A 25,665-nucleotide genomic window follows, 5' to 3' on the forward strand; every position below is an offset into this window, starting at 1 on the left:
TATATACAAATAGATCAATGGAACAGAAAAGAGAGCCCAACCATAGACTCACATAAATGCAGTGAACTGGTCTTTGAGAAAGAAGCAAAAGCAATATAATGGAGATAAGACAGTCTTTTCAATGAATGGTGCTGTAACAACTGCGGACACACGCACACACACACACAATATGAACCTAGACACAGATTTACACCCTTCACAAAAAATGAACTCAAAATGGATCACAAACCTAAATTTGAACTGGAAAACTATAAAACTTCTAGAAGACAACATAGACGAAAATCTAGATGACCTTAGGTTTGGCAATGACTTTAGATATGACACCAAAGCACAATATATGAAACACACTATTGATAAACTAGACTTCATTACAATTAAATTTTTTTGCTCTGTAAAAAATACTATCAATAAAATAAAATGCCTCTCAATCATAATATAAGCTGGTCCTGGGGCTGGTAGTACAGCACAGAGAATACAGTCAATGATTGTGTAACATCTTCCCTATGTTGACAGGTAGTAACCACATTAGTGGAAGTGAAGATTTAATAAAATGGGTAGCTGTTGAACCACCGTATGTATGAAACCAATATAAGACATACCAATGACACTTCAATAAAAAGAGAGAGAATAAAAAGCCAAGCCACAGACTGCAAGAAGGTATTTGCAGAAGACCTGATAAAGAACTGTTATCCAAAAATGTACGAAGAACTCTTAAAACTCAACAATAAGAAAATAAACAATCTGATTAAGAAATGGCCACAGATTTCAACAGACACCTCACCAAAGAGGTACAGATGGCAAATAAGCATATGAAAAGATGCTCCATACCATGTTATCAGGTAAATGTAAATTAGAACAATGAGATATCACTGCATATCTATTAGAATGGCCAAAATTCAGAACACTGACAACTCCAAATGCTGGTAAGGCTGTGGAGCAACAGCAACTCTCACTCATTGCTGGTGAGACCACAACATGGTGCGGCCGTTTTGGAAATCAGTTTGGTGGTTTCTTACAAAACTAAACATACTTTTACCACATGATCCAGAAATTATGCTCCTCAGTATTTACCCAAAAGGAGTTGAAAACTTCTGTCCACACAAAAAACAACACATATATGTTTATAGCAACTTTATTCATAACTGCCAAAAGTTGGAAGCAACTGAAATGTTCTTCAGCAGGTAAATAAACAAATGGTCATATATACAAACAATAGAACAGTATTCAGCAATAAAAAGAAATGAGCTAGTATGGGAGAATATATTTATAAATGACATATCCGATAAGGGGGTGACATACAAATTATATAAAGAGCTCACGCACCTCAACAAACAAAAAGCAAATAAGCCAATTAAAAAGTAGGCAGAGGGGCTGAACAGACACTTCTCCAAAGAAGAAATTCAGATGGCCAACAGGCACATGAAAAGATGCTCCACATCGCTAATTATCAGAGAAATGCAAATTAAAACCACAATGAGATTTCACCTCACACCAGTTAGGATGGCCAACATCCAAAAGACTAGGAACAACACATGTTGGCGAGGATGCGAAGAAAGGGGAACCCTCCTACACTGCTGGTGGGAATGTAAACTAGTTCAACTATTGTGGAAAGCAGTATGGAGGTTCCTCAAAAAACTCAAAAGAAATACTGTTTGACCCAAGAATTCCACTCCTAGGAATTCACCCTAAGAATGCAGGAACCCAGTTTCAAACAGACAGATGCACCCCTATGTTTATCACAGCACTATTTACAATAGCCAAGAAATGGAAGCAACCTAAGTGTCCATCAGTAGATGAATGGATAAAGAAGATGTGGTACATACACATAATGGAATATTATTCAGCCATAAGAAGAAAAAAGTCCTACCATTTGCAACAACATGGATGGAGCTAGAGGGTATTATGCTCAGTGAAATAAGCCAGGCAGAGAAAGACAAGTATCAAATGATTTCACTCAACTGTGGAGTATAAGAACAAAGAAAAAAAGGAACAAAACAGCAGCAGACTCATAGAACCCAAGAATGGACTAACAGTTACCAAAGGGAAAGGGACTGGGGAGGATGGGTGGGAAGGGAGGGATAAGGGGGAAAAAGGAGCATTATGATTAGCACACATAATGTAGGGGGGGGGGGTGCATGGGAAAGGCAGTATATAAGACAAGTAGTGACTCTACAGCATCTTAGTACGCTGATGGACAGTGACTGTAACAGGGTTTGTCAGGGGGTACTTGGTGAAGCGGGGAGCCTAGTAAACATAATGTTCCTCATGTAGTTGTAGGTTAATGATACCAAAAAAAGAAAAAAAATGTAACATGCAATGAAAAAGTACATTAAAAAAAAGAAACCTTCTAATAAACCCTGGGCCTTGAGAGATGCACAGAGACTGTGCTTTTAACTAGACTAGAAATTTATTGAACTCTTCTCTTTGCTTGGGTTTATGTGTGGGTTGGTAGTTTTAAAACTTGTTCTCTATCCTTTTTTCCACTATTCTCCCTGCACTATGTGTTCACTAAAAGAACCGGACAAAGGTCTTCCCAAGGATAAAGAGAACAAAGACTAACACACGTGGCTTTATTTAACTTTAGTATAAAAGGCAACGATAAAAAATATATATCATCCTGCTCTTCTTAAAACCTTTCGCTAAACTTTGTTTGCCTTGACATCTCATAAGAGACAGCATGAGACAAGAGACAACCGTCTGTTTGTGGGGCTTGCTACTCTTAAGGTAAGAAAAAATTAAATGTCAGAATTTTAGTTTTGTGGTGATGATCCAAGAACCATTAGTAGCTTAGAAAATACAAAAAGGAAAATTTTCAAATGTAATATTGCCTCAATTAGTGAAATCAATGCCTACTATGTAACTGGAGTATTCTAGGCACTGGGACAAAACTCTGACCTCATGAAGCTTACAACCCAGTGTTGAAAGGCACACAATAAACAAATATGTAATATGATGTTAAACACCAGGTAGAAAAGTAGAGCAGGAGAAGAGAATAGATGTGTTGACAGGTTGGCCAAGAAAGGCCTCTCTGAGGAGGGAGAAACAGAGAACAGACTTGTCTGAAGTAAGGGAACAAGCCAAGCGGCTGCCTGGGAGGAAAGTGTTCCGAGCAAAGGAGATTAAAAAGTGCAAATGTCTGGGAATAGTAAGGAGGCCAGCTTGGCTGGAACTCGGTGACCAAGGGGAAGAGCAGATGTGGCTGGACAGGCAGCCAAAGTCAGATGAGCAGAATATGAAGAACATGGTGTGGACTTTGGATTTGATTGTAAGTATCACTGGAAGCTTTGCTTGGTTGACAGAAGGGAAGTAGGAGACTCTTGCTTTGGGTTTGAAAAGATGGCTCTATTATGTGGAAAACAAAACTATGGGGAAAAAGCAAAAGACTGAGACAGGAAGCTCCTGCAGCAGCCCACCACTGAGAAGAGGCAGTAGGCAAGTCCTGGATAGCAGTGGAGACGAAAAGGTTCTGAGATCAAGGTATACTGTGAAGGCAAAGCCCAAAGGACTTCCCAGTGGGCTCCATGTTTTTAGCTGGAACATATGTGGTGTCATTTACTGAGGTGAGACCAGTGGAAGAGTAGAAGGTTTCAGGTAACAGTTCCACAAGGGACACACTAAGTTTGAGATCCTCTTCAAGCTCCTAAAAGGATATGTTAAGAAGGAAGATGAAGACGTAGGTTATGTTCAAAGCAAGAAAAGAGCTGGTAATATAATTTTTAATGTCACCAATTCACATATAACATTTAAAGCAACTGAACGGAATGAGACCCACCTCATGTGTGAGAACATGAACAAAAGAGAATAAAGAGACCAGTGAAGTATGAAGAGTTAAAAAATAAAAGTCACACCTCAGCTGCATGAACAGTTGAGGCAGACAGACTTAAAGCTGGTTTTGGCAATCCAAGATCGCGAGTGACACTGACAAGAACAATTTTAGTAGAGCCCGAGAAAACAGGCCTGACTGTAGTGGGTTCGTGAGAAAATGGGCAAAAAAATAAGTAGCAATCACAGTACACACAAAAATGGACAAACAATAAGCAGCAAGCACAAGTATAGACAACTCTCTCAAGGATTTTTGCTATAAAGATGAACAAAGGGGACGTCAGATCAAGAAAAGTCATTTGTGTTTAAGCAGGTGATAGCGCTGATGTTCAAATGCTAATGGAGATGGTTTACTGACAGGAAACCAAGGAAAACCAAGGGCCTGAAGCCTGTAACAGATGAAAAGGGATAGAATCCAGGACACAGGTAAAAGAGTTGGCCTCACTTAACCAGGGACTTTTTATCCCATTTTAATAGTAAAACAGTAGACTACATATATGGGTAGAGATGCAAGCAAGCAAGATCTGAGGGTGGGTGAGTGTAGAATTTGTTTCCTGATTGCTTCTATTTTTTCTGTTTCATTGAAATAACCAAGATCGTCAACTGAAGACTGAAAAATGGGAGAAGATGCTAGAAGTTTGAAGACATAAGAGAAAATGGTGAAGGAATCATCACTGATAATAGCAAGGGTATCTAAGTAAAAGTAGAATGTATGGAGGGTAACAATCATGACCCACTTGAGATGTGAGGTCATAAATTTAAAATGAAACCAGTTAGCAAGTTTATGTTTTTCTCCAGGCACTTTCAGCAGCCTAAATGAGGAATTTGAGTTTTCCTAGGAAAGCAAAACAGTGGAAGGATGGTAAAGGCATTCAGGGTGTACAGGAGAATTACTACAATGATGAATCAGAATTCGAGCTAGGAAAAGAGACGGGCAAACCCCATCAGTAAGATCACTGGACTGGAGGACTCAGTAAGGCAGAAGAATTACTGTAGTGAGGCTACTAGGAGAAAGTGAGCTGCAAAAAGAAGAGAGAATAGTCAGAGGGTGGGATAGTTGAAACGCTGAGATTTTGCAAGTAAAACAGCAATTGTCCTAGTAAGTGATAGAATGACAAAGGCTAATATGTGATCATACTAATAAGAGGCTGAGGTGGGTTAGAGAATATGATTTTTGAGGAAATCAAGGAGCCAACAAGTCTGGGTACTGAACAGACTATTAAAATGCCAGTGGGCAAAGCACAGGATAATAGGAAGGCAGGCGCTGCATGTTCAGGACGGAGCTCAGGAAGACTGCTGGCAGGTGCATGACACAGACCTGCGGGCAGTCAGCTGGCACTGGTTTAAAAGAACCAGCAAGTAGACGTTGTGCTAAAAGTGTCACTGAAAACTTCAAAAAGACTTAGAAAGTAACAGAATACAGTATAGAAAAATATAATTAAGGAAAAGAATCATATGAAAAAGAACTACTGTGGAACTTAACATAAATTCAAGTTTAAAGTAATGTAATGAATGTGTACCAGGGGTGAAATGCAGAACTCTGAATTTCTAAGTCACTCTTATCACTCTACTGAACGAGGCCCGATTAGACAAAGGGATGAGAATTGTAGAATATTTGAAGGCTTTCCAAAAATTATAGTTGTACAATAGCAACATATCTGACAACCAAAGTATTCTGTGAAAAACTAGATTTTAAAAGACATAGCAATTTATAACTTTCCTCTAAAAAATGTATGATATTCTTTCTGTAAGCACCAAGGAGGTAATGTTCAACTCCAAAGAAAAAATATCCCTCTGTCTAAACACTACCCAACAACTGTTAAAAACACTGCCAACAGGAGACCATCTCACACAGATATCCTGTGAATACACTGTGAAGTCTAATCTCTTTGATGACATTAAATCACTTAACTTTGTGTCAATTTTGGGAACTACTTTGGGCAACCTCCTCTACCTTCCTTTTGCAGATGCACAATATACATTAGCTTATTTAAGACACCTAAAAGTCCAGCAGATCAAAAAATATTTAGCCTGGATTAACCCATCATTTCACAATACTCATTAATGGAACATATATTTTTCTCATAACACACATACTAATACAAGAAGCTTTAAACACCAGACGGTTCATAAGCTAGAAATATACATGACTATCAAACTAATGGCCTAGAACCTATTCCAGGTTTTATTTTGCTTTAACAAAACATTTATCTACAGATATTAAGTAACTTCTACAGAATCAGTACTTTAGGAAAACAAGAGAGAACTCAAGCTTTTTCACACTGTCATTACTTACCAAACCATTTCAACAGATGGTAATTTTAGAACCCAGTATACAGGTAAGCGCTAACTACTCAAATTATCGTGTACATTTAAAAAAATGTTTTATGCAGTTTTAATACCTGTTTCCACAATATTTTCTGTTTCTGTTGTCTCCAGCCCATCCATGCTATCTTCATCTTCCACTGCAGTTTTTCCTCTACTTCGAGGCCTACACCAAAGAAATAAATGCATATAGTTAAATGTTAAATTTTAAGGCTTAGAATTATACTCAAAATAATTCACAAGTTAAAGGTATGCAAAGTAAAGTAATTTAGGCAATTGTTCCTACATTTTACCATATCAAATAGTAATTATCACACTATAGTCATGTTACCCTAAGTCCAGCCCTTCTTTATACTTAACTGAGGACAGGCCCTGAGTAATATACTTGTGTAATCATAACACACTTCTTTAAGTACTCTTCATTTTAGGCACTGACCCTCTTTTAGCTCTGTCTACAGTAGTGTTTTGTTTTCCAAGTTCATTTCCAAGTTCACACACTAGGTCATGCCTCTACATCTAATGAAACTGAAGTGTGATGCCCCAATATATGTATGTTTATGATGCTTACATAGGTGAAAGGGATGACACCCCCTGGAAACCATGCAATTCTGAAAGTATTAAGCATAATCTTGTCATGTCCATTTTACAAGTATAATTAAATTTAATTTATAAACACATCAGTAAAGTACATAAGAGTCATGGTAAGGTGAGATTCTTTGACCCAATGCAATTTAAAAAGTTTTTTAAACTGATGACTATATTTTTTGAAGTGTAAGAAATAGGGATAGAAATGAGTCCCCCCACAAAAATAAATTAAAAACATAAAGAAAAAAATGAGACACTACATATAAAAAACTTGGAGGTTGATAAAGCAGTATTCAGAGAATTGCAGGCCTTTAAATTATTTCATTACTTTAAAAGGAAAGATACAAATGGACTCAATATTTAATAGAAAAACACTGAAGGAATATAAAGTAATAAACAATTAGTTACATGAAAAAATAAAGCACAAAGCTATTTTAAACAAAGGGAAATCCACTTAACTTGCTTTAAAACGGTTAGTAAAATCAGTCTAAACCAAAAAAGAGACAAAAGAACACTTTAAAGTTGAAATGATCAAAGCCCAAATGACTGTATAAGTGAACTACTGCAGGACAGACCAACCAGACAGAAGGTAAATAAGAAGACAGAGGCACTGAACAACACAATAGAACAGATGGACCTAACAGACATCTACAGAACTCTACACCCAAAAGCAACAGGATACACATTCTTCTCAAGTGCACATGGAACATTTTCAAGAATAGATCATATACTAGGCCACAAAAGGAGCCTCAGTAAATTCAAAAATATTGAAATTGTACCAACCGGTTTCTCAGATCACAAAGCTATGAAACTAGAAATAAACTACACAAAGAAAATGAAAAATCCCACAAACACATGGAGGCTTCACAACATGCTCCTAAATAACCAATGGATCAATGACCAAATAAAAACAAAGATCAAACAATATATGGAGACAAATGAAAACAATAATTCAACACCGCAAAATCTGTGGGACACAGACAAGGCTGTGCTAAGAGGAAAGTATATTGCAATACAGGCCTACCTCAAGAAAGAAGAACAATCCCATATAAGCAGTCTAAACTCACAGTTAATGAAACTAGAAGAAGAACAACAAATGAGGCCCAAAGTAAGTAGAAGGAGGGACTTAATAAAGATCAGAGCAGAAATAAATAAAATTCAGAAAAATAAAACAATAGAAAGAATCCATGAAAGCAAGAGCTGGTTCTTCAAGAAAATAAACAAAATAGATAAACCCTTAGACAGACTTATCAAGAAGGAAAGAGAGTTCACACACATAAAAAGAATCAGAAATGAGAAAGGAAAAATCACTATGGACACAACAGAAATACAAAGAATTAGAGAACACTATGAAAAATTATATGCTAACAAACTGGATAACCTAGAAGAAATGGACAACTTTCTAGAAAACTATAACCTTCCAAGGCTGACCCAGGAAGAAACAGAAAATCTGAGCAGACCAATTACCAGCAACGAAATTGAACAGGTAATCAAAAATCTACCTTAGAATAAAACTCCTGGACCAGATGGCTTCACCGCTGAATTTTATCAAACATTTTGTGAAGACCTAATACCCATTCTCCTTAAAGTTTTCCAAAAAATAGAAGAGGAGGGAATACTTTCAAACTCATTCTATGAGGCCAGCATCACTCTAATACCAAAACCAGGCGAAGACACCACAAAAAATGAAAATTATAGACCAATATCCCCGAAGAACATAGCTGCAAAAATACTCAACAAAATATTAGCAAACTGAATTCAAAAAAACATCAAAAAGATCATCCATCACAATCAAGTTGGATTTATGCTAGGGATGCAAGGATGGTACAACATTCGAAAATCCATCAACATCATCCACTACATCAACAAAAAGGACAAAAACCACATAATCATCTCCATAGATGCTGAAAAAGCATTTGACAAAATTCAACATCCATTCATGATAAAAACTCTCAACAAAATGGGTATAGAGGGCAAGTACCTCAACATAATAAAGGCCATATATGACAAACCCAAAGCCAACATTATACTAAACAGCGAGTAGCTGAAAGCTTTTCCTTTAAGATCGGGAACAAGACAAGGATGCACACTCTCCCCACTTCTATTCAACATAGTTCTGGAGGTCCTAGCCATGGCAATCAGACAACACAAAGAAATAAAAGACATCCAGACTGGCAAGGAAGAAGTTAAACTGTCCCTGTTTGTAGATGACATGATATTATACATAAAAAACCCTAAAGAATCCACTCCAAAACTACTAGACCTAATATCTGAATTCAGCAAAGTTGCAGGATACAAAATTAATACACAGAAATCTGTGGCATTCCTATACACTAACAATGAACTAGCAGAGAGAGAAGTCAGGAAAACAATTCCATTCACAAGTGCATCAAAAAGAATAAAATACCTAGGAATAAACCTAACCAAGGAAGTGAAAGACCTATACTCTGAAAACTACAAGACACTCATGAGAGAAATTAAAGAAGATATCAATAAATAGAAACACATCCCATGCGCATGGATAGGAAGAATTAATATTTTCAAAATGGCCATCCTGCCTAAAGCAATCTATACATTCAATGCAATTCCTATCAAAATACCAACAGCATTCTTCAACGAACTAGAGAAAATCATACTCAAATTCATATGGAACCATAAAAGACCTCGAATAGCCAAAGCAATCCTGAGAAGTAAGAATAAAGCAGGGGGAATTACACCCCCCAACTTCAAGCTCTACTACAAAGCCATAGTAATCAAGACAATTTGGTACTGGCACAAGAACAGACCCATAGACCAATGGAACAGAACAGAGAGCCCAGATATAAACCCAAGCATATATGGTCAATTAATATATGATAAAGGAGCCATGGACATACAATGGGGAAATGACAGCCTCTTCAACAGCTGGTGTTGGCAAAACTGGACAGCTACATGCAAGAGAATGAAACTGGATTATTGTTTAACCCCATACACAAAAGTAAACTTGAAATGGATTAAAGACTTGAATGTAAGTCATGAGACCATAAAACTCTTAGAAGACAACATAGGCAAACATCTCCTGAATATAAGCATGAGCAACTCCTTCCTGAACCCATCTCCTCGAGAAAGCGAAACAAAAGCTAAAATGAACTCATGGGACCACATCAAACTATAAAGTTTTTGTATGGCAAAAGACATCACCAACAAAACAAACAGGCATCCTACAGTATGGGAGAACATATTTGTAAATGACATATCCAACAAGGGGTTAACATCCAAAATTTATAAAGAACTCACACACCTCAACACCCAAAAAGCAAATAACCCGATTAAAAAATGGGCAGAGGATATGAAGAGACAGTTCTCCAAAGAAGACATTCAGATGGCCAACAGACACATGAAAAGATGCTCCACATCACTAATCATCAGGGAAATGCAAATTAAAACCACAATGAGATATCACCTCACACCAGTAAGGATGGCCAGCATGGGACTAAGAACAACAAATGTTGGCAAGGATGTGGAGAAAGGGGAACCCTCCTACACTGCTGGTGGGAATGTAAGCTAGTTCAACCATTGTGGAAAGCAACATGGAGGTTTCCTCAAAAAACTAAAAATAGAAATACCATTTGACCCTGGGATCCCATTTCTTGGAATATACCCAAAGAATACAACTTCTCAGATTCAAAAAGACATATGCACCCCTATGTTCACGGCAGCACTTTTTACAACAGCCAAGAAATGGAAGCAACCTAAGTGTCCATCAGTAGATGAATGGATAAAGAAGATGTGGCACATATATACAATGGAATACTATTGAGCCATAAGAAAGAAACAAATCCTACCACTTGCAACAACATGGATGGAGCTGGAGGACATTATGCTCAGTGAAATAAGCCAGGCGGAGAAAGACAAATGCCAAATGATTTCCCTCATTTGTGGAGTATAACAATGAAGCAAAACTGAAGGAACAAAATGGCAGCAGACTCAGAGACTCCAAGAATGAACTAGTGGTTACCAAAGCGGAGGAGTGTGGGAGGGCAGGTGGGGAGGGAGGGAGAAGGGGACTGAGTGGTATTATGTTTAGTACACATGGTGTGGGGATCACAGGGAGAACAGTGTAGCACAGAGAAGGGACATAGTGGATCTCTGGCAACTTGCTGCATTGATGGACAGTGACTGTATTGGGGTGTGGGTGGAGCCTTGATAATATGGGTAAATGTAGTAACCACGTTGTTTTTTCATGTGAAACCTTCGTAAGAGTGTATATCAATCATACCTTAATAAAAAATTTAAAAAATATAAAATAAAAAATAAGTGAACTACTGCCAACTGTCAAAAAGTCATCCTTACCCACCAAAAGTTAAGAAGAAAACATCTGACCCAAATCCTAACAAATAAATCCAAAAAACCATGGATGAAAAAATCTAAATAAAACACTAGTAAATATAATCAGAAAGCAAGTATGACATAATTTTAAAAATTTGTCATACCAGCTCAGTCAGAACATGAGGGAAGGGGAAAGGAGGCAGAACTAAGTAACAGACACAAAGACTGGACAGGAAAAAGTGATTAGGGAGAAAGCATTCTAAGGTTGATTTTATTATTCATGCAAAAAGGGAGAAAATAGTTATCTTTAGAATTTGTCAAGTAGTTCTGTTTAAACGTAAAATGTTAAAACAATCTAAGAGGGAAAAGGGGATGAGTAAAGGTTCGCCAAGCCAACAAGAGGCAGAAAAGAAGAAAAAACACATGGCAAATAGAAAATAAAGTGGGAAGATAAAAAAAAACAAAAAACAAACAAACATGAGTTTTCACAGTAAAAAAGCTTAAAGTTTGCTATCATTATTTAATAATAAAAAGATCAATTCACCAGGATAACATAGCAGAACTACATGTTACATAAAGCAAACATTTACAAAACAAAGAGAAATTCATAGATTCACAATTACAATGAGAGATTTTAACATCCCACTCTCAGAAAATGTGATGAAACATTATAGTTAACATTTCAAGCAAGCATTTGGACATCTTTAACAAGCATCAGTTGACTTGATCAACCAATCCTCTTTGTGTCTGGCTCCATTAAAAAATGGGATACAGAGGTGAACAAAACAAAATCCCTGCCTTCACTAAACTACACTCTACTAAGAAGAAACATTTGTTATTCTTGTAAGCAAAACACATACAACATCAAGAAAATATTAAGAAAAAATAAAGAATGAGGGACTAGCTACCTCATTTTTTAAGTAAGATTTCTAAATTAAACTTTATAAAATAAAATTGTGTATGAGTAAGGACACACTTCAGCAGAGATCTGAAGCAGGAGAGGAATCAAACCATGCAGGTACCTGGCAGAAGAGCACTGCAGTAGAAGGAACACCAATGCAAAGTTCTTGAGACAAGAGCACAGGCAGAATGGGAAAGACAGCAAGGACACACTGGCCGGAGCAGGGTGGGTGAGAGGGGCTGCAAGGAGATATGAGGGCTAAGAAAAACATGTTTTTAAGTATCAGTTTAGAAACCTCAAGTCCATTATAAGGACTATATTGGAAATTTTTGACATAACCCCAATATGACTGCTACAATGGGATAAGAAATAAAATTAATTCCAGAAATATTATGGGGGTAGAGTTTTCTTTTAATGTTTCCTTTAGGATTGTTTATAATTATGAACACTCACTGTTAAAGGAACTGAAACATGTATGGCCTAACTGGCTTTGTCTTTTACAAGCCAATATGCTGCTCTATTTTAAGTTTCTCTATCCTCTACCCTGGCCATCACTAAGTTATTTTTTTGGCACAATTATCTTTATTTCAAACTTTTAAAATCTAGTTTATATATACATATCAGTATCTCAATATAGCAGTTGTCTGCACTGTGGTACTTAACTCCTGAAAAATAAATTTTTTATTTTTGCTTTGCTTCTTTTTTCTTATTTCTACTGTTTTTGGCTTTTGCACCAATAAGACATGCCTTTACATTCATCAATCCATTACAATCTTTTCCTTCCAGTCAATGGACCAACTTATCAATACAATGCCATTTTCAAATATCTCATATTTCATTCAAGTCTTTTAATTGCTGCTCACTGGCTTCTGATATGCAATTGTTCTAACCAAATGTTGAATTTTTTTCTGAATGCAAAAGATGTCAGTCATATTTGTCAAGCGCATCAATTGCCAATTTCCATATTTATATTTAAATAGCAAAATAGATCCATACATTTTATATTTTCATATTGCATTAAGATGTTCCCAGTTTGGGTTTCTAATATAACTGAAGTCTAATTAGAAATGACAACATAAAGATAATTTATTTGCATCTTTGTTTTTCTCTTCCTTTCTTTTTCCTTTGTATGGCTTAACGCTTCAGGTTAGTTTTCTTTGATTCACTCTGTTGCACAGAAATCCGAAGTAAAACAATACCACTAACTGTGAAATTTTTCCACCAAAAATCCAATATTCCATGTTAATCTTACAAATTAAAACTAACGTTGAGTTTCTAAAATAACATAGGAGACTTCTGCTTAAAGCCACATGTGAGGGAAAAGGTTCAAAATTACCCTCCAGCCATAAACAACTACAAAACCAGACAAAATATAAGAAAACAACCATTATCAGAGACATTGGACAAAAGAGCCCAGAACTATAATCCCAGAACAAAAGGAAACACACAAGGTGAGCCTTACATCACAGAGACTGTCTGCATGGAGTTAATTTACAAACTAGCACAGAGAGAGCAACTCAGATTGGCAATTGTGCTGAAATAAGGAAACAAATAATCTGTTCAGGAGACTAAAGGAGGCTAGAAACTGTGGGCCAAAATGCACAAGAGGAGGGGGCTGTGCAAGGAAAGAACTCTAGAAATCTGCGAAAGGATAAACCTTGAGTTTTTATCTGAATCCCAACTTGTATAACTGTGAATGTAAAACCCCATAAGGCTGAACGAGAATAACTTCCAAGGAAAGAACAATTACAGAGAAGCCGCGATACAAGTAACAGTGCTCACAGAGCCGGGACTCCACTGTGTCCCCTCTAGCCGGAGTGCAAAGGCCTCAGCGACTCCACAGCACAGTCACTAGAGACCAGAGGGAAGCACACCTTCAGGAGTAGGGTGACATGAAGCCTAGAGCAAATGCTATTCTATACTATCCCTAAAAGAGCTCACAAGACTTAACAGAATCAAAATGATCCACAACTAACTTAACTGTAAGGCAAAAAAAAAATGTTAAACACTTATTAGAGCATTACAACAAAATCTAGCTCTGAGCAACAACAACAACAAAATCACAATGTGTAGCATCCAGTAACAATTTACAAGGTATACAAAGCAGGGAAATGTGAGTCATAACCAGGAGAATAATCAAAGAATAGAAACAGAAAACAACAGACATGACAAATGGGACCAGCATGGACATCAAGCCAGCTATTACCAATATTCCTCATATGCTCACGAATGTAATGGAAAATGAATGAAAGAGAAATGAAAGATACTAAAAAATAAAATGGAATTCATAGAGATAACATGAAAAAATAACACCAAATGAAAACTTCACTTTGAAAGATAAACATCTGATTAGAAATGGCAAAAGATAACTGCTCTTAAAGACATAGCAAAAAAAAAAAAAAAAAACCTATCCAAAATAAAGGACAAAGTGAAAAAAAGACAAACAGCTACAGTGCTGTGTGGGATGACAGCCACGATTCTAATGTGTGAAGTTGGAACTGGGGGGAAGGGGAGGGAACAGAAAAAATAGTTAATGAAGCAGTAACTGCAAATCTTGCAAACTGTGTAATTATAAACCCATAGATCCAAGAAGCACAAAAAAATCCCAGACACACACCACACAAGTACACACACACACACGCACATACAAAGTCAAGCATCTTCCGGTTAGTTTGCTGAAAAGGGGTAATGAAGTCTTTAAAAAATAAAAATAAAAAAACACTACTTACAGAGTAACAAAAATAAGAGTGACAACAAGCTTCTCATCTGAGACTATGAAGCAAGAAGAGAGTGAAACAACATATTTAAAGTGCTTAGAGGAAAATTAAAGAAAAAAATGGAAACCTTGAACAAAACATACAGCAAAAAGCAACCTTCAATAATAAGAGTAATCTAAAAACTTTTTCAAACAAATGCTCAACAAATTCTTAACCAACAAACCTTCATTATATGTTATGTTAAGGAAATTCTTCAGAAAAGGAAAATGATGCTCAATAAAACCTGGATCAAGATATCTGTATGAAAAGTGATAGAAATGGTATATGAGTAAACAAATACAAGAGACCCTTTTCTCATTTTTTAATCCCCTTAAAAGTAATTCATTGTTTAAAACAAAAATAGTAATTTATTATGGGGTTCATAATATATGTAAAATTAAAATGTATGGCAACAATAGTTCCAAACATAGGAGGGTAAGAGTGAAAGCACACAGGTCTTATATTACATCTGAAGTGATAAAATGTTACCTGAAGGTAGACTCTGATGAGTTAAAAATGCAAAATGTAAACCCTAGAGCAACTCCTCTATGAAAACACACACACATAACAAATGTGCAGCTTATTAGTCAAATGGAGATAAAATAGAATTGTGAAAAAATATTCAATTAACCCAAAAAGGCAGTAAAAGAGTAAAAGAGAACAGAAAAAAAATGGGACAGAGATGGAATACAAAACAAAGAAGAAGGAGATTTAAACTCATCCACATTAAGAATTGTATTCAGTGGAAATGGTCTTAAAAAGCAGACATAATCAGATTAAATTTAAAAAAGCAAGACCCAACTGCATGCAGTCCATAAGATACACACTTTAAAGAAGCTGATAGGAAAAAAGAACCAAAGAGAAAGACAACATGACAACACTAACCGAAAGAAAGCTCCCGGGGCTATATCATTAAAGTAGACGTCAAACAAGGACTATGACAAAAACTAATGATATAAGTGTCAATTCATCAAGGAAACAGTAATCCTAAGTATGTTGCACCCAACAGCAAGGTTTCAAACACATGATAATTGAAAGGAGAAAACTTAATATCCACAATTATACTTGGATATTGTAACACTCTGCTCAGTAACTGATAGACATAGACACAAAAGTCAATAAGGCACAGGAGACTGTGGCTGAGAATTACAGAACACCCCCCTATAATGTCAACACAATACTTACTCTTTTCAAGCACACAATCCCCAGAACAAGCCATATTATAGGCCTTAGAACAAAATTCAACAAATTAAAAAAAATGAAGTCATACAGGACATGTTCTGTGGGCAAAATGGAACTAACCTGGAAACAAAAAAAGCTATATGCAATATCCCAAATATTTGGTGAAAAACAAGTTTTATATAGCCTATTAGTCTAGAAAGAAATGGCTAGGAAATTAGAAAATACACTGAACTAAAGGAAAATGCAAAGACAGCATTTAAAAATGTGTAAGATTCAGTTAAGCAGTAAATGGAGGGAAATTTAGTTTGAGAAAGTTACATCAGAAAATAAAGATCTTAACTTTAATAATAATATATGCCTCCACTTTAAGAAATCAGAAATGAAGATTAAATCAAATCCATAGTAACGAAAGAATAAAAAGAAGAAATCAGGATATAAAAACAATAATTTTTAAAAATCAATGAATTCAGAAGATGGTTCTTGAAAAAATTAATGAAATAGATGACTCTCCCACAAAAATAATGAAGAAACTAGTAAAACACACACAAACTACCAATAGACAAGCTGAAAGAGGGGTCATCACTAGAGAAAATAAATACATTACAAAAACGATGAGAAAATATTGTAAGTAATTTTATGTCAATAAATTAACAACTTAGGCGAAATGAACAAAATTCTTGGAAGACACAAATTACCAGAAGTAACTCAAGACTAGAAATAGAAAATATGAGTAATGCAATGTTTATTTTTAAATTGAATTTGTAAATATAAACCTTCTCACAAGGATAATTCTAATCCAGATGGTTTTATTGATGAATTCTATGAAACTTTTAAGAAATAATACTAATCCTACACTATCTTCATGAAATAATGGAAGAAAGGACATTTTCCAAGTGATTCTATAACAATGAGAGCAAAATCAAAGACATTATATAAAACCAACATACATCATAAACATAAACTTGCTCCACAGAATAAAAAAAGAGACTCCAAACACCCATTTTTAAAGATATTTCGATTGTTACACCAAACTGAAACAAGGATAATGCCAAAAAATTACATGTGTTTTTCACTTTAAAAACACACACAAAAATCCCAAACAGAAGATTATCAAAGGGCTCCAGTTCTAAATAAGATGGAGGAACATGTTCCAAACTTTTCCTCCCACTGAATACAACTATAAAACATGAAAATATGATTGGAACAACAGTTTGAGTTTCCTTAAAAATATGTAACAGCTGGCTGCTCTGGTAAAACTCAAGGTACTGCCGACTTGTCCCTGAGTTCACTACTCTACCTCTCCAGTATCTGCTAGCCTAGCCTCAATGGCCGTCTTAAATGAGTGCGAGGTGCAGCCTGGGCTGACCCACACCTGCCCATGGGTGGCCCTGATCCAAATAAGAATAACAAAGACTTTGAGAACTGAGCTGACAGACCTCGCACCAGGTCCCAGGCTGATCACTTGGCCCTGCACACACAGTCCAGATGGAAACGACACTGCCAAGGCTACACTGACCTTCCTTTCCCACGGTCCACAACAGGCGGGCTGAAACCCAGATCCTGTACTTACACAGGCCAAGTGCCCATTAACTCAAAAATATCAACCTCCTCCTGAGAGGTTTTTAAAAACCACAGTCTCATAAAGTAAGCCTCAAAATGTTCAAGGAACAATAAAAAATTACCTGATACATGAAGAACTACAAAAATATCAAATCACATGAAAAAAACAATGAACAAAGGCCAATGATGATAAAAGGACACGGTTTGGATTTACCTGATAAGCACTTTATGGCAGCTATTATAAAATGTTCAAATGAGCAATTCTGAACACTTAAGACAAAGTTTAAACTATAAAATATCAGCAAATAAATAGAAGACATAAAGAAGAACAAGGGAAATTTTAGAAATAAAAATACAGAAACCAAAATTAAAAATCCCTTAGAAACAAACAATAAATGGTGGGCCTAAATTGAAATAAATTAATATTACATTAAACACTCCAATTAAAATACAGAGATTGTCCAAATCAGTTGAAAAACATGACTCAACTACATGCTGTCTACATGAAACTCAATTCAAATGTGATGACATATTTAAAGAAGCAGATACACCATGCAACGTTAATCAAAATTAAGCTGGTGTGGCTATGCTAGTATCATACAAAGCAGACTTCAAAGCACAAAAAATTACCAAGGATAGAGAGGGACATTATATATTGATAAAAGGGTCAATTCAGCAACAACACATAATTCTGATTCTAAGTGTGTATGCATCTATCAACAGAACTTCAAAATATATGAAGCAAAAAAAAAACCCAAAACAGTACATTATTCTCACTGAATCCTCTTAACTATCCCACTTAAGTAGGTACTACTATTATTGCCATTTTACAGACAAGGAGATTGATCCTACTGGGGAGAAGATCCATGAACCCCCGCTGCAGTCAGTAAAACTACTGATGGCTCCTAAACTTCAGGTGGGGATGGGAGAGCTCGCTATCTAGGGCTGGTGCCCATATTTGCTACCAAAACTGTAACTTTAGCGAGAACTCCACTACCTGGCCCCTCACAAATCAGAGTGGACAAGGGATGAATCCAATATGCTAAGGGCGGTCTCTCCTGTCATCATCTCAGGACCGCATTTCACTGACCTGAGTCACATTACCCTGCACTCTCGCAAAAAAACAAGAGATTTCAAGCAGCTACCCAAACAGATGTTTGTACACCCATGTTCCCTCTAGGACTTCCCTCCAATAATTCTTCAAGCATACGGGATCTGCCAGTTCACGTACCGGCAGCTCCTCACTGACCAGCTAAGAGGCAGCTGTAGTACAGCAGTTATAATCGCGGGCTCTGGGACTGGACTGTCTCGAGTAAAAGGCTAATGAGCAGAAGTCTTGCAGCTGTGCAAGCTGCTTAAATCCGGTGCCTCCATTTCCTCCTCTGCTAAGGGGTGGTCACAGCACTAGTAGACAGGATCACCTGGAGGACTGAAGGTAAGCATTTATAACGCCAGTTCCCTGGCTGGCACTCACAGGAGCTACCATCGAGGCCACTGCACCTTCCCCACATCTTCATCCCCTTCCTCCCAGTTGGGATCCCATGATTGGCACTTATGATCACTCTGTAATGTGTGCCCTCAGTACCTCCTGCCTGCATCTCATTCCATTGAATTTGTCTGGCAAATCTAATTCCTAATTAAAACTAACCCTTCTACACTGGCCCTGACTTCAGGCTGCAGAAGAAAGACCCAACCAAGGCTTCTCACTTCACTTTGTATCTCTGACCTCACACCTGGAGTAGCATCTCATTGCTGCCCAGCAATCTTTCTACTTGGATCAGCTTACTCTCTTATTACCTTAATTACTTCATACTTTCTGACTTCAAATACTTAGACTCGCTCCATTCTTCAACCTTCAGTTGACAGAACTTGCTTGTTACTTCAATAGGAAGTCAAAGGTAGTCACCAGAATTTGATAAATTCCTCCTACCAAATCCAATTTTCCTCATTTCTTTCCCATATACTCTACCTTCCCTCCTATTAAACATACCACCTATGGTCCTAGATAACATCAATCCTTCTACATGTGCTACGGATCACATCCTCATTGCTGTTTGTGAACTCTGCACCTATACTTATTCCTGCCCTCTCCCTTCATCAATTTATCATACTCTGAAAATCAGCCCGATCAGCACATAGAGTAACTGCAATAACAATGATCTTCCAGAAAAAGCAAAAGCCCTCTCTGGACTGCACACCCTCTCCCAGCTACTACCCCACATCTCTGCACCATCCTCATAACAACACCCCTTTGAACAGTTCCGTGCTCTCCATTCCACTTCAGCTCCGTGCCTCTCCAACTAAGTGTCCTTCCTCCATGTTCCACTGGAATGTCTGAGATCGGGGTCACTCAAGAACACAATGAGCATACAGATGGGGTCTGCCCAGGCAGTCCTAGCTTAGGCCTGTCATTCTGACATGATGACTGACTGTGTCCCTGGCACATTCACAACTGTCTTGGTTTGGCCAACAAATTATCTAATTACTCAATCTAAAGGACCTTCAAAGCCAATTCCAGTGGGGAATTCTTGATCTGAACAATGCCCACAAGTGACCATTTTCTCCTTGGCTTTTTAACCGTAACATCTTGATTTTTCTACCACCCTGGCTGCTCCTGTTTCCCGGTTCCTCCTCCTATTTTATCAACCTCTAAACAGCAGAGAATCAAGGGCTCAGTCATTAGACCTCCTTTCTATATGCAACAGGTTCTTCCTCTGGGTGATCTCACCCAGCCTCTTTACATGTATGCTGATAACTCCCCAAATCCTCCATTCCCTACCTCTTCACTGAATGACAACTCCTACTTAACTGTCTACTCAACATCTCCACTTAGAGTCAAACAAACATTTCAAAGTTAACTTGTCAAATCTGATTCCACACTCTACCCTTGCTCTTTTCCCAGTGTCTCCCACCTGACTGAATAAGAAAACCAAGAATCGCCCAATAGCTCAGTTCCATAACTTGAGATTCTTCCCTCTCATATTGCATATATCCTATCAGGAAATCCTGTCAGCTCTACCCTCAGGATATATTCCAAATATGACAACTTCTCACCACCCAGACTGTAAAGTTACCACCTTTTTTTTGTTGTTACTCATGCAACTGGGAATTAATAAACTAACCTTCACTGAGCACTTAATATGAAAGAGGCACTGGTCTATTGCCATTTTACAGATGAATACAGTGACACTCAAGAGAAGATAATGAATATGCCCAAATTTAATAGCACTAGCTCCAAGGCCAACATTCTTAACTACTGGCTTTAATGCAATTAGTGGCCTCTTGCTGGCATACAGATTCTTCAAACAATTCTGAATGATCATTTTAAACTTAAATCAAATCGGGTCACTTCTCTTCCTCTCAATCTTCATGGGTTTCTCATCACAACTAGAATAAAACCCAAGTCTTAATGTCCTACAAGTCCCTACATGCTGTGGCTGTCCTGGTAACCTTTGACTTCATATGTGAACATCTTCCTCCTTACACAGTCTGATATAATCCAGACCTGAGTACTGCCTTTCGAATAAGCCCACCTACCATCTCAGAGAGACCCAGGTGTCATCTTACCTAGGCTACAACCATTCTCCAGAGGACACGTCAGCAAGCCACAGGCCCACCTTTCCCCTGACCCTCCCCTCAAAAAGCCCGCCAATAACCCAGGCCATAAAAAGCCTCTTGACCTGTTAGAGATTCTGATTCCTTTGTTCTGCTGGCCAGGACAGAGGTGACCCTCTCAGGTTTACGAATAAGCCTGCTTGGACTGTCGAGATCACATCCCCTCCTTTCCTTTCATCCATGCCGTCTATCCCTTTCATTATCACCGCCTAGGTTAGCCACCTTGCTCTTTCATGAACTCACCAAAGCTACTGCACGTTGGGGACTTTACATTTATGGATTCATCTACCCAGTGCACTTTTCTCTCAGATATTCACATGCTTCCTTCATGCAGGTTTCTGCTGAAATGCAACATCCTCAGAGAGGATTTCTTATCAGCATATCCACAAAATAGGGCCTGTCACTCACCATACATGTCCCTGATTCACTCCTGTGCATGCCCAACATTAAATTACATATAGTTGTTATTTTATTACTCTCTCAGACTAGAATGTAATCTCCATGAGGGCTGGTACTATTCACCACTGTACTCCCAGCACATAATAGCATCAGAGATTAGACAGGTACTCTATATATATGTTTTGATGCATTAATACAATGGTTCTAAAACTCAAGAGAAAAAATATGGATATAATAACTACAATTGAGATAACTACTTAACTATAATTGAGATGCCTCAAAAAAATAAAAACAGAAATATCATTTCACCCAGTAATTCCAATTCTAGGAATTTACCCAAAGAAAAATAAAATCCCTGATTCAAAAAGATATATGCACCCCTACATTTATAGCCACATTATTTCCAACAGCCAAGTTATGAAAGCAACTTAAGGGTCCATCAATAGATGAATGGATAAAGATGATGTGTTACATATACACAATGAATTATTATTTGGTCAAAAAAAAGACAGAAATCTCCCATTTGGACAGCATGGATGGACCCTGAGGGAATTATACTAAGTGAAATAAGCCAGACAGAGAGACAAATGTCATATGGCTTCACTTATTTGTGGAATCTAAAACAAAACTAAACAAAACAGCAACAGACTGAAAGACACTGAGAAGTGACTGTTTAACATGTAGGAGGGTTTGGAGTGGGTTGGTGAGGAGGGTGAGGGGGGATGATGGACAACAAAAATCTCAATCATAATGTAAGTTGGTCACTGGGATAGAAGTGCAGCAGAGATAATATAGCCAATGGTTATGTAACATCTTTATATGTTGACAGACAGTAACTACACTAATTGGGGTGAAGATTTAATAATGTGTGGAACTGCTGAACCACTGTGTTATATACCTGAAACCAATATAATATTGCATATCAACTACAGTAAAAGAAAATATTACTAATACAGTAGTTATTTTTAAAAGATTTAAATTAAATTTTCAGTAGAAAAACAAATATGACCAGCAACTGGAGAAGAGAATGAAATGGAGGATTAAAGATGGCAGCATGAGAGGTAAGACAGAGAGCAACTCCCAAAACCACATATAATACAAAAATATAGTTAAAACAACTAATCCCAAAAGAGCAACAGGAAGAAGGCTGCACCAGACTGCATACAACAGGAGAACAGAGCAGACCTCACAAAAAAGGTCTTGATCCGGTGGGACCCAAGCCCTTCCCCGACCCCAGCTCACCGGCGGGAAGAAGAGAAACAGAGGAGAGAGGGAGTGGAAGCCTAGGACTGCTGAACACCCAGCCCTGGAGATGTGCTATGGGAGCATGAACCTACACTGCATGGTGCTCTGGAGATCAGTGGGGTTGAAAAGCTAAAACAGGAGGAATACTTGGAGACACTGAAATTCAAGCCATTTTTGAAGGGATCCACATCTGCCTGCTTTGGGACAAAGGAAAGTTGGGTGGTCTCAGAGGCTTCCTAGCAGCGAGAGGGCTGCTGAAGGGGTGGGGATTAGACGGAGTTTGCTGCTCTGGAGAAGGGACAGGTGGACAGAGGTTGTCTGGGGCGCTCTGCCAAGCAGACTGGGAACTTTCATGAGCTTCAGGTGCTCATTTGCCCCTAGCTGGCAACCCAGCTCCAACGTCCCACACTGTGATACACAGCCTGCTGCGCTTTCCTCCTCACCAGCACCGGATAACAAACAGGCAGTACCTGCCCTGGTGACAGGCCAGCAAAAGTGAGGCCCCACCTACAGCTGCTACAAAAACAAAGCATAGAGACTCACACCTATGTGTTGAGCACACTGTTTTTGACAGTGGAGACAGGTGCTGCAGCGGGGAAACAGAAAACAGCTTTCTTCCCAGCAGGCACGAGCGCCGCTCCCCTATGACAACCAATATCACTCCAGGGACTGTGCAGCTCTAGAGACCAGAGCTTCTGGGCACTAGAGGGCACCACATACAAATATGAAACACAAAAGGAACCTGGTTCAGACAAAAGCAGATAAACAACAGAAAAAGGGCCAAGTGAAAGTGAACTCACCAATCTTCCTGAAAGACAGTTCAAAATAAAAATAAAAAACATGCTCATGGAGGTACAGAAAAATATTCAAGTACTCATGGATAAACTTAGGACAGAGATTCAATCATTAAGAAATTACACCAGGGACATACAATGGGAAAATGACAGCCTCTTCAACAGCTGGTGTTGGAAAAACTGGACAGCTACATGCAAAGGAACGAAACCGGATTATTGTTTAACGCCATACATAAAAGTAAACTCGAAATGAATTAAAGACTTGAATGCAAGTCATGAAACCATAAAACTCTTAGAAGACAAGATAGGCAAAAATCTCCTGAATATAAATAAGCATGAGCAACTTCTTCCTGAACGAATCTCCTCGAGAAAGGGAAACAAAAGCAAAAATGAACTCATGGGACTACAACAAACTAAAAAATTTCTGTATAGCAAAGGACACCATCGACAGAACAAAAAGGGATCTTATCGTATGGGAGAATATATTTGTAAATGACATACCCAACAAGGGGTTAACATGCAAAAAATATAAAGAACTTACATGCCTCAACACCCAAAAAGCAAATAACCCAATTAAAACATGGGCAGAGGATATGAAGAGACAGTTCTCCAAAGAAGACATTCAGATGGCCAATAAGCACATGAAAAGATGCTCCACATCACTAATCATCAGGGAAATGCAAATTAAAACCACAATGAGATATCATCTCACACCAGTAAGGATGGCCAGCATTGAAAAAACTAAGAACAACAAATGCTGGCGAGGATGCAGAGAAAGGGGAACCCTCCTACACTGCTGGTGGGAATGTAAGCTAGTTCAACCATTGTGGAAAGCAATATGGAGGTTCCTCAAAGAAACTAAAAATAGAAATACCACTTGACCCGGGAATCCCACTCCTTAGAATTTACCCAAAGAATACAACTTCCCAGATTCAAAAAGACATATGCATCCCTATGTTTATTGCAGCACTTTTTACAATAGCCAAGATATGGAAGCAACCTAAGTGTCCATCAGTACATGAACGGATAAAGAAGAGGTAGTACATATACACAATGGAATACTATTGAGCCATAAGAAAGAAACAAATCCTACCACTTGCAACAACATGGATGGAGCTGGAGGACATTATGCTCAGTGAAATAAGCCAGGCGAAGAAAGACAAATGCTGAATGATTTCCCTCATTTGTGGAGGATAACAATGAAGCAAAACTGAAGGAACAAAATGGCAGCAAACTCAGAGACTCCAAGAATGAACTAGTGGTTACCAAAGGGAATGGGTGTGGGAGGGTGTGTGTGGGGAGGGAGAGAGAAGGGGATTGAGGGGTATTATGTTTAGTACACATGGTGTGGGGGATCACAGGTTGAACAGTGTAGCACAGAGAAGGCAAGCAATGAATCTGTGGCATCTTGCTGCACTGATGGATAGTGACTGCATTGGGGTATGGGTGGGTACTTGATAATATGGGTAAATGTAGTAACCACATCCTTTTTTCATGTGAAACCTTAATAAAAGTGTATATCAAAGATACCCTAAAAATATATAAAAATAAAAAAAGAAATTACATATCTGAAATGAAACATACAATGGAAGGATATGAAAGCAGATTAGATGTTGTAGAAGAGACATTAAATGGAATAGAAATTAGAGAAGAGGAATACAAAGAAGCAGAGGAAGAGAGAGAAAAAAGGAACTATGTAATGAGAAAATATTGAGAGAACTCTGTGACCAATCCAAACACAACCATATTCACATTATAGGGGTACCAGAAGAAGAGAGATAAAAAGGGATATAGAAAGTGTCTTTGAGGAGGTAATTGCTAAAAACTTCCCCAATCAGAGGAAGGAGATAGTGTCTCAGGCAATGGAGGTGCACAGATCTCGCAATACAAGGGACCCAAGGAAGACTACACTAAAACATATAATACTTAAAATGGCAAAGATCAAGGATAAGTACAGACTTTTAAAAGCAGCCAGAGAGAAGAAAAATATCACATACAAAGGAAAATCCATCAGGCTATCATCAGGCTTCTGAGCAGAAACCTTACAGGCCAGACAGGAGAGGCATGATATACTTAATGCAGTGAAACAGAAGGGCCTCAAACCAAGACTACTCTACCAGGCAAGATTATCATTAAATTTGAAGGAGGGATTAAATGATTTTCAGATAAACAA

General features: G+C 37.8%; 1 protein-coding gene across 22 annotated transcripts in view; it reads right to left on the reverse strand.

Annotated features, from left to right (window-relative positions):
* The window catches only part of KMT2C (lysine methyltransferase 2C), a 295,862-nt gene that overhangs the window by 191,540 nt on the left and 78,657 nt on the right, over positions 1–25,665 (reverse strand). For all 22 annotated transcript variants that reach the window (XM_036899485.2, XM_057504924.1, XM_036899506.2 and 19 more), the window contains exon 2: positions 6,225–6,313. In XM_036899485.2, the coding sequence (XP_036755380.2) occupies positions 6,225–6,313 (89 nt within the window). The remainder of the gene's footprint in view (positions 1–6,224; positions 6,314–25,665) is intronic.

This window comes from Manis pentadactyla, chromosome 7 (genome assembly GCF_030020395.1).
Source record: "Manis pentadactyla isolate mManPen7 chromosome 7, mManPen7.hap1, whole genome shotgun sequence".
NCBI classification, from domain to species: Eukaryota; Metazoa; Chordata; class Mammalia; order Pholidota; family Manidae; genus Manis; species Manis pentadactyla.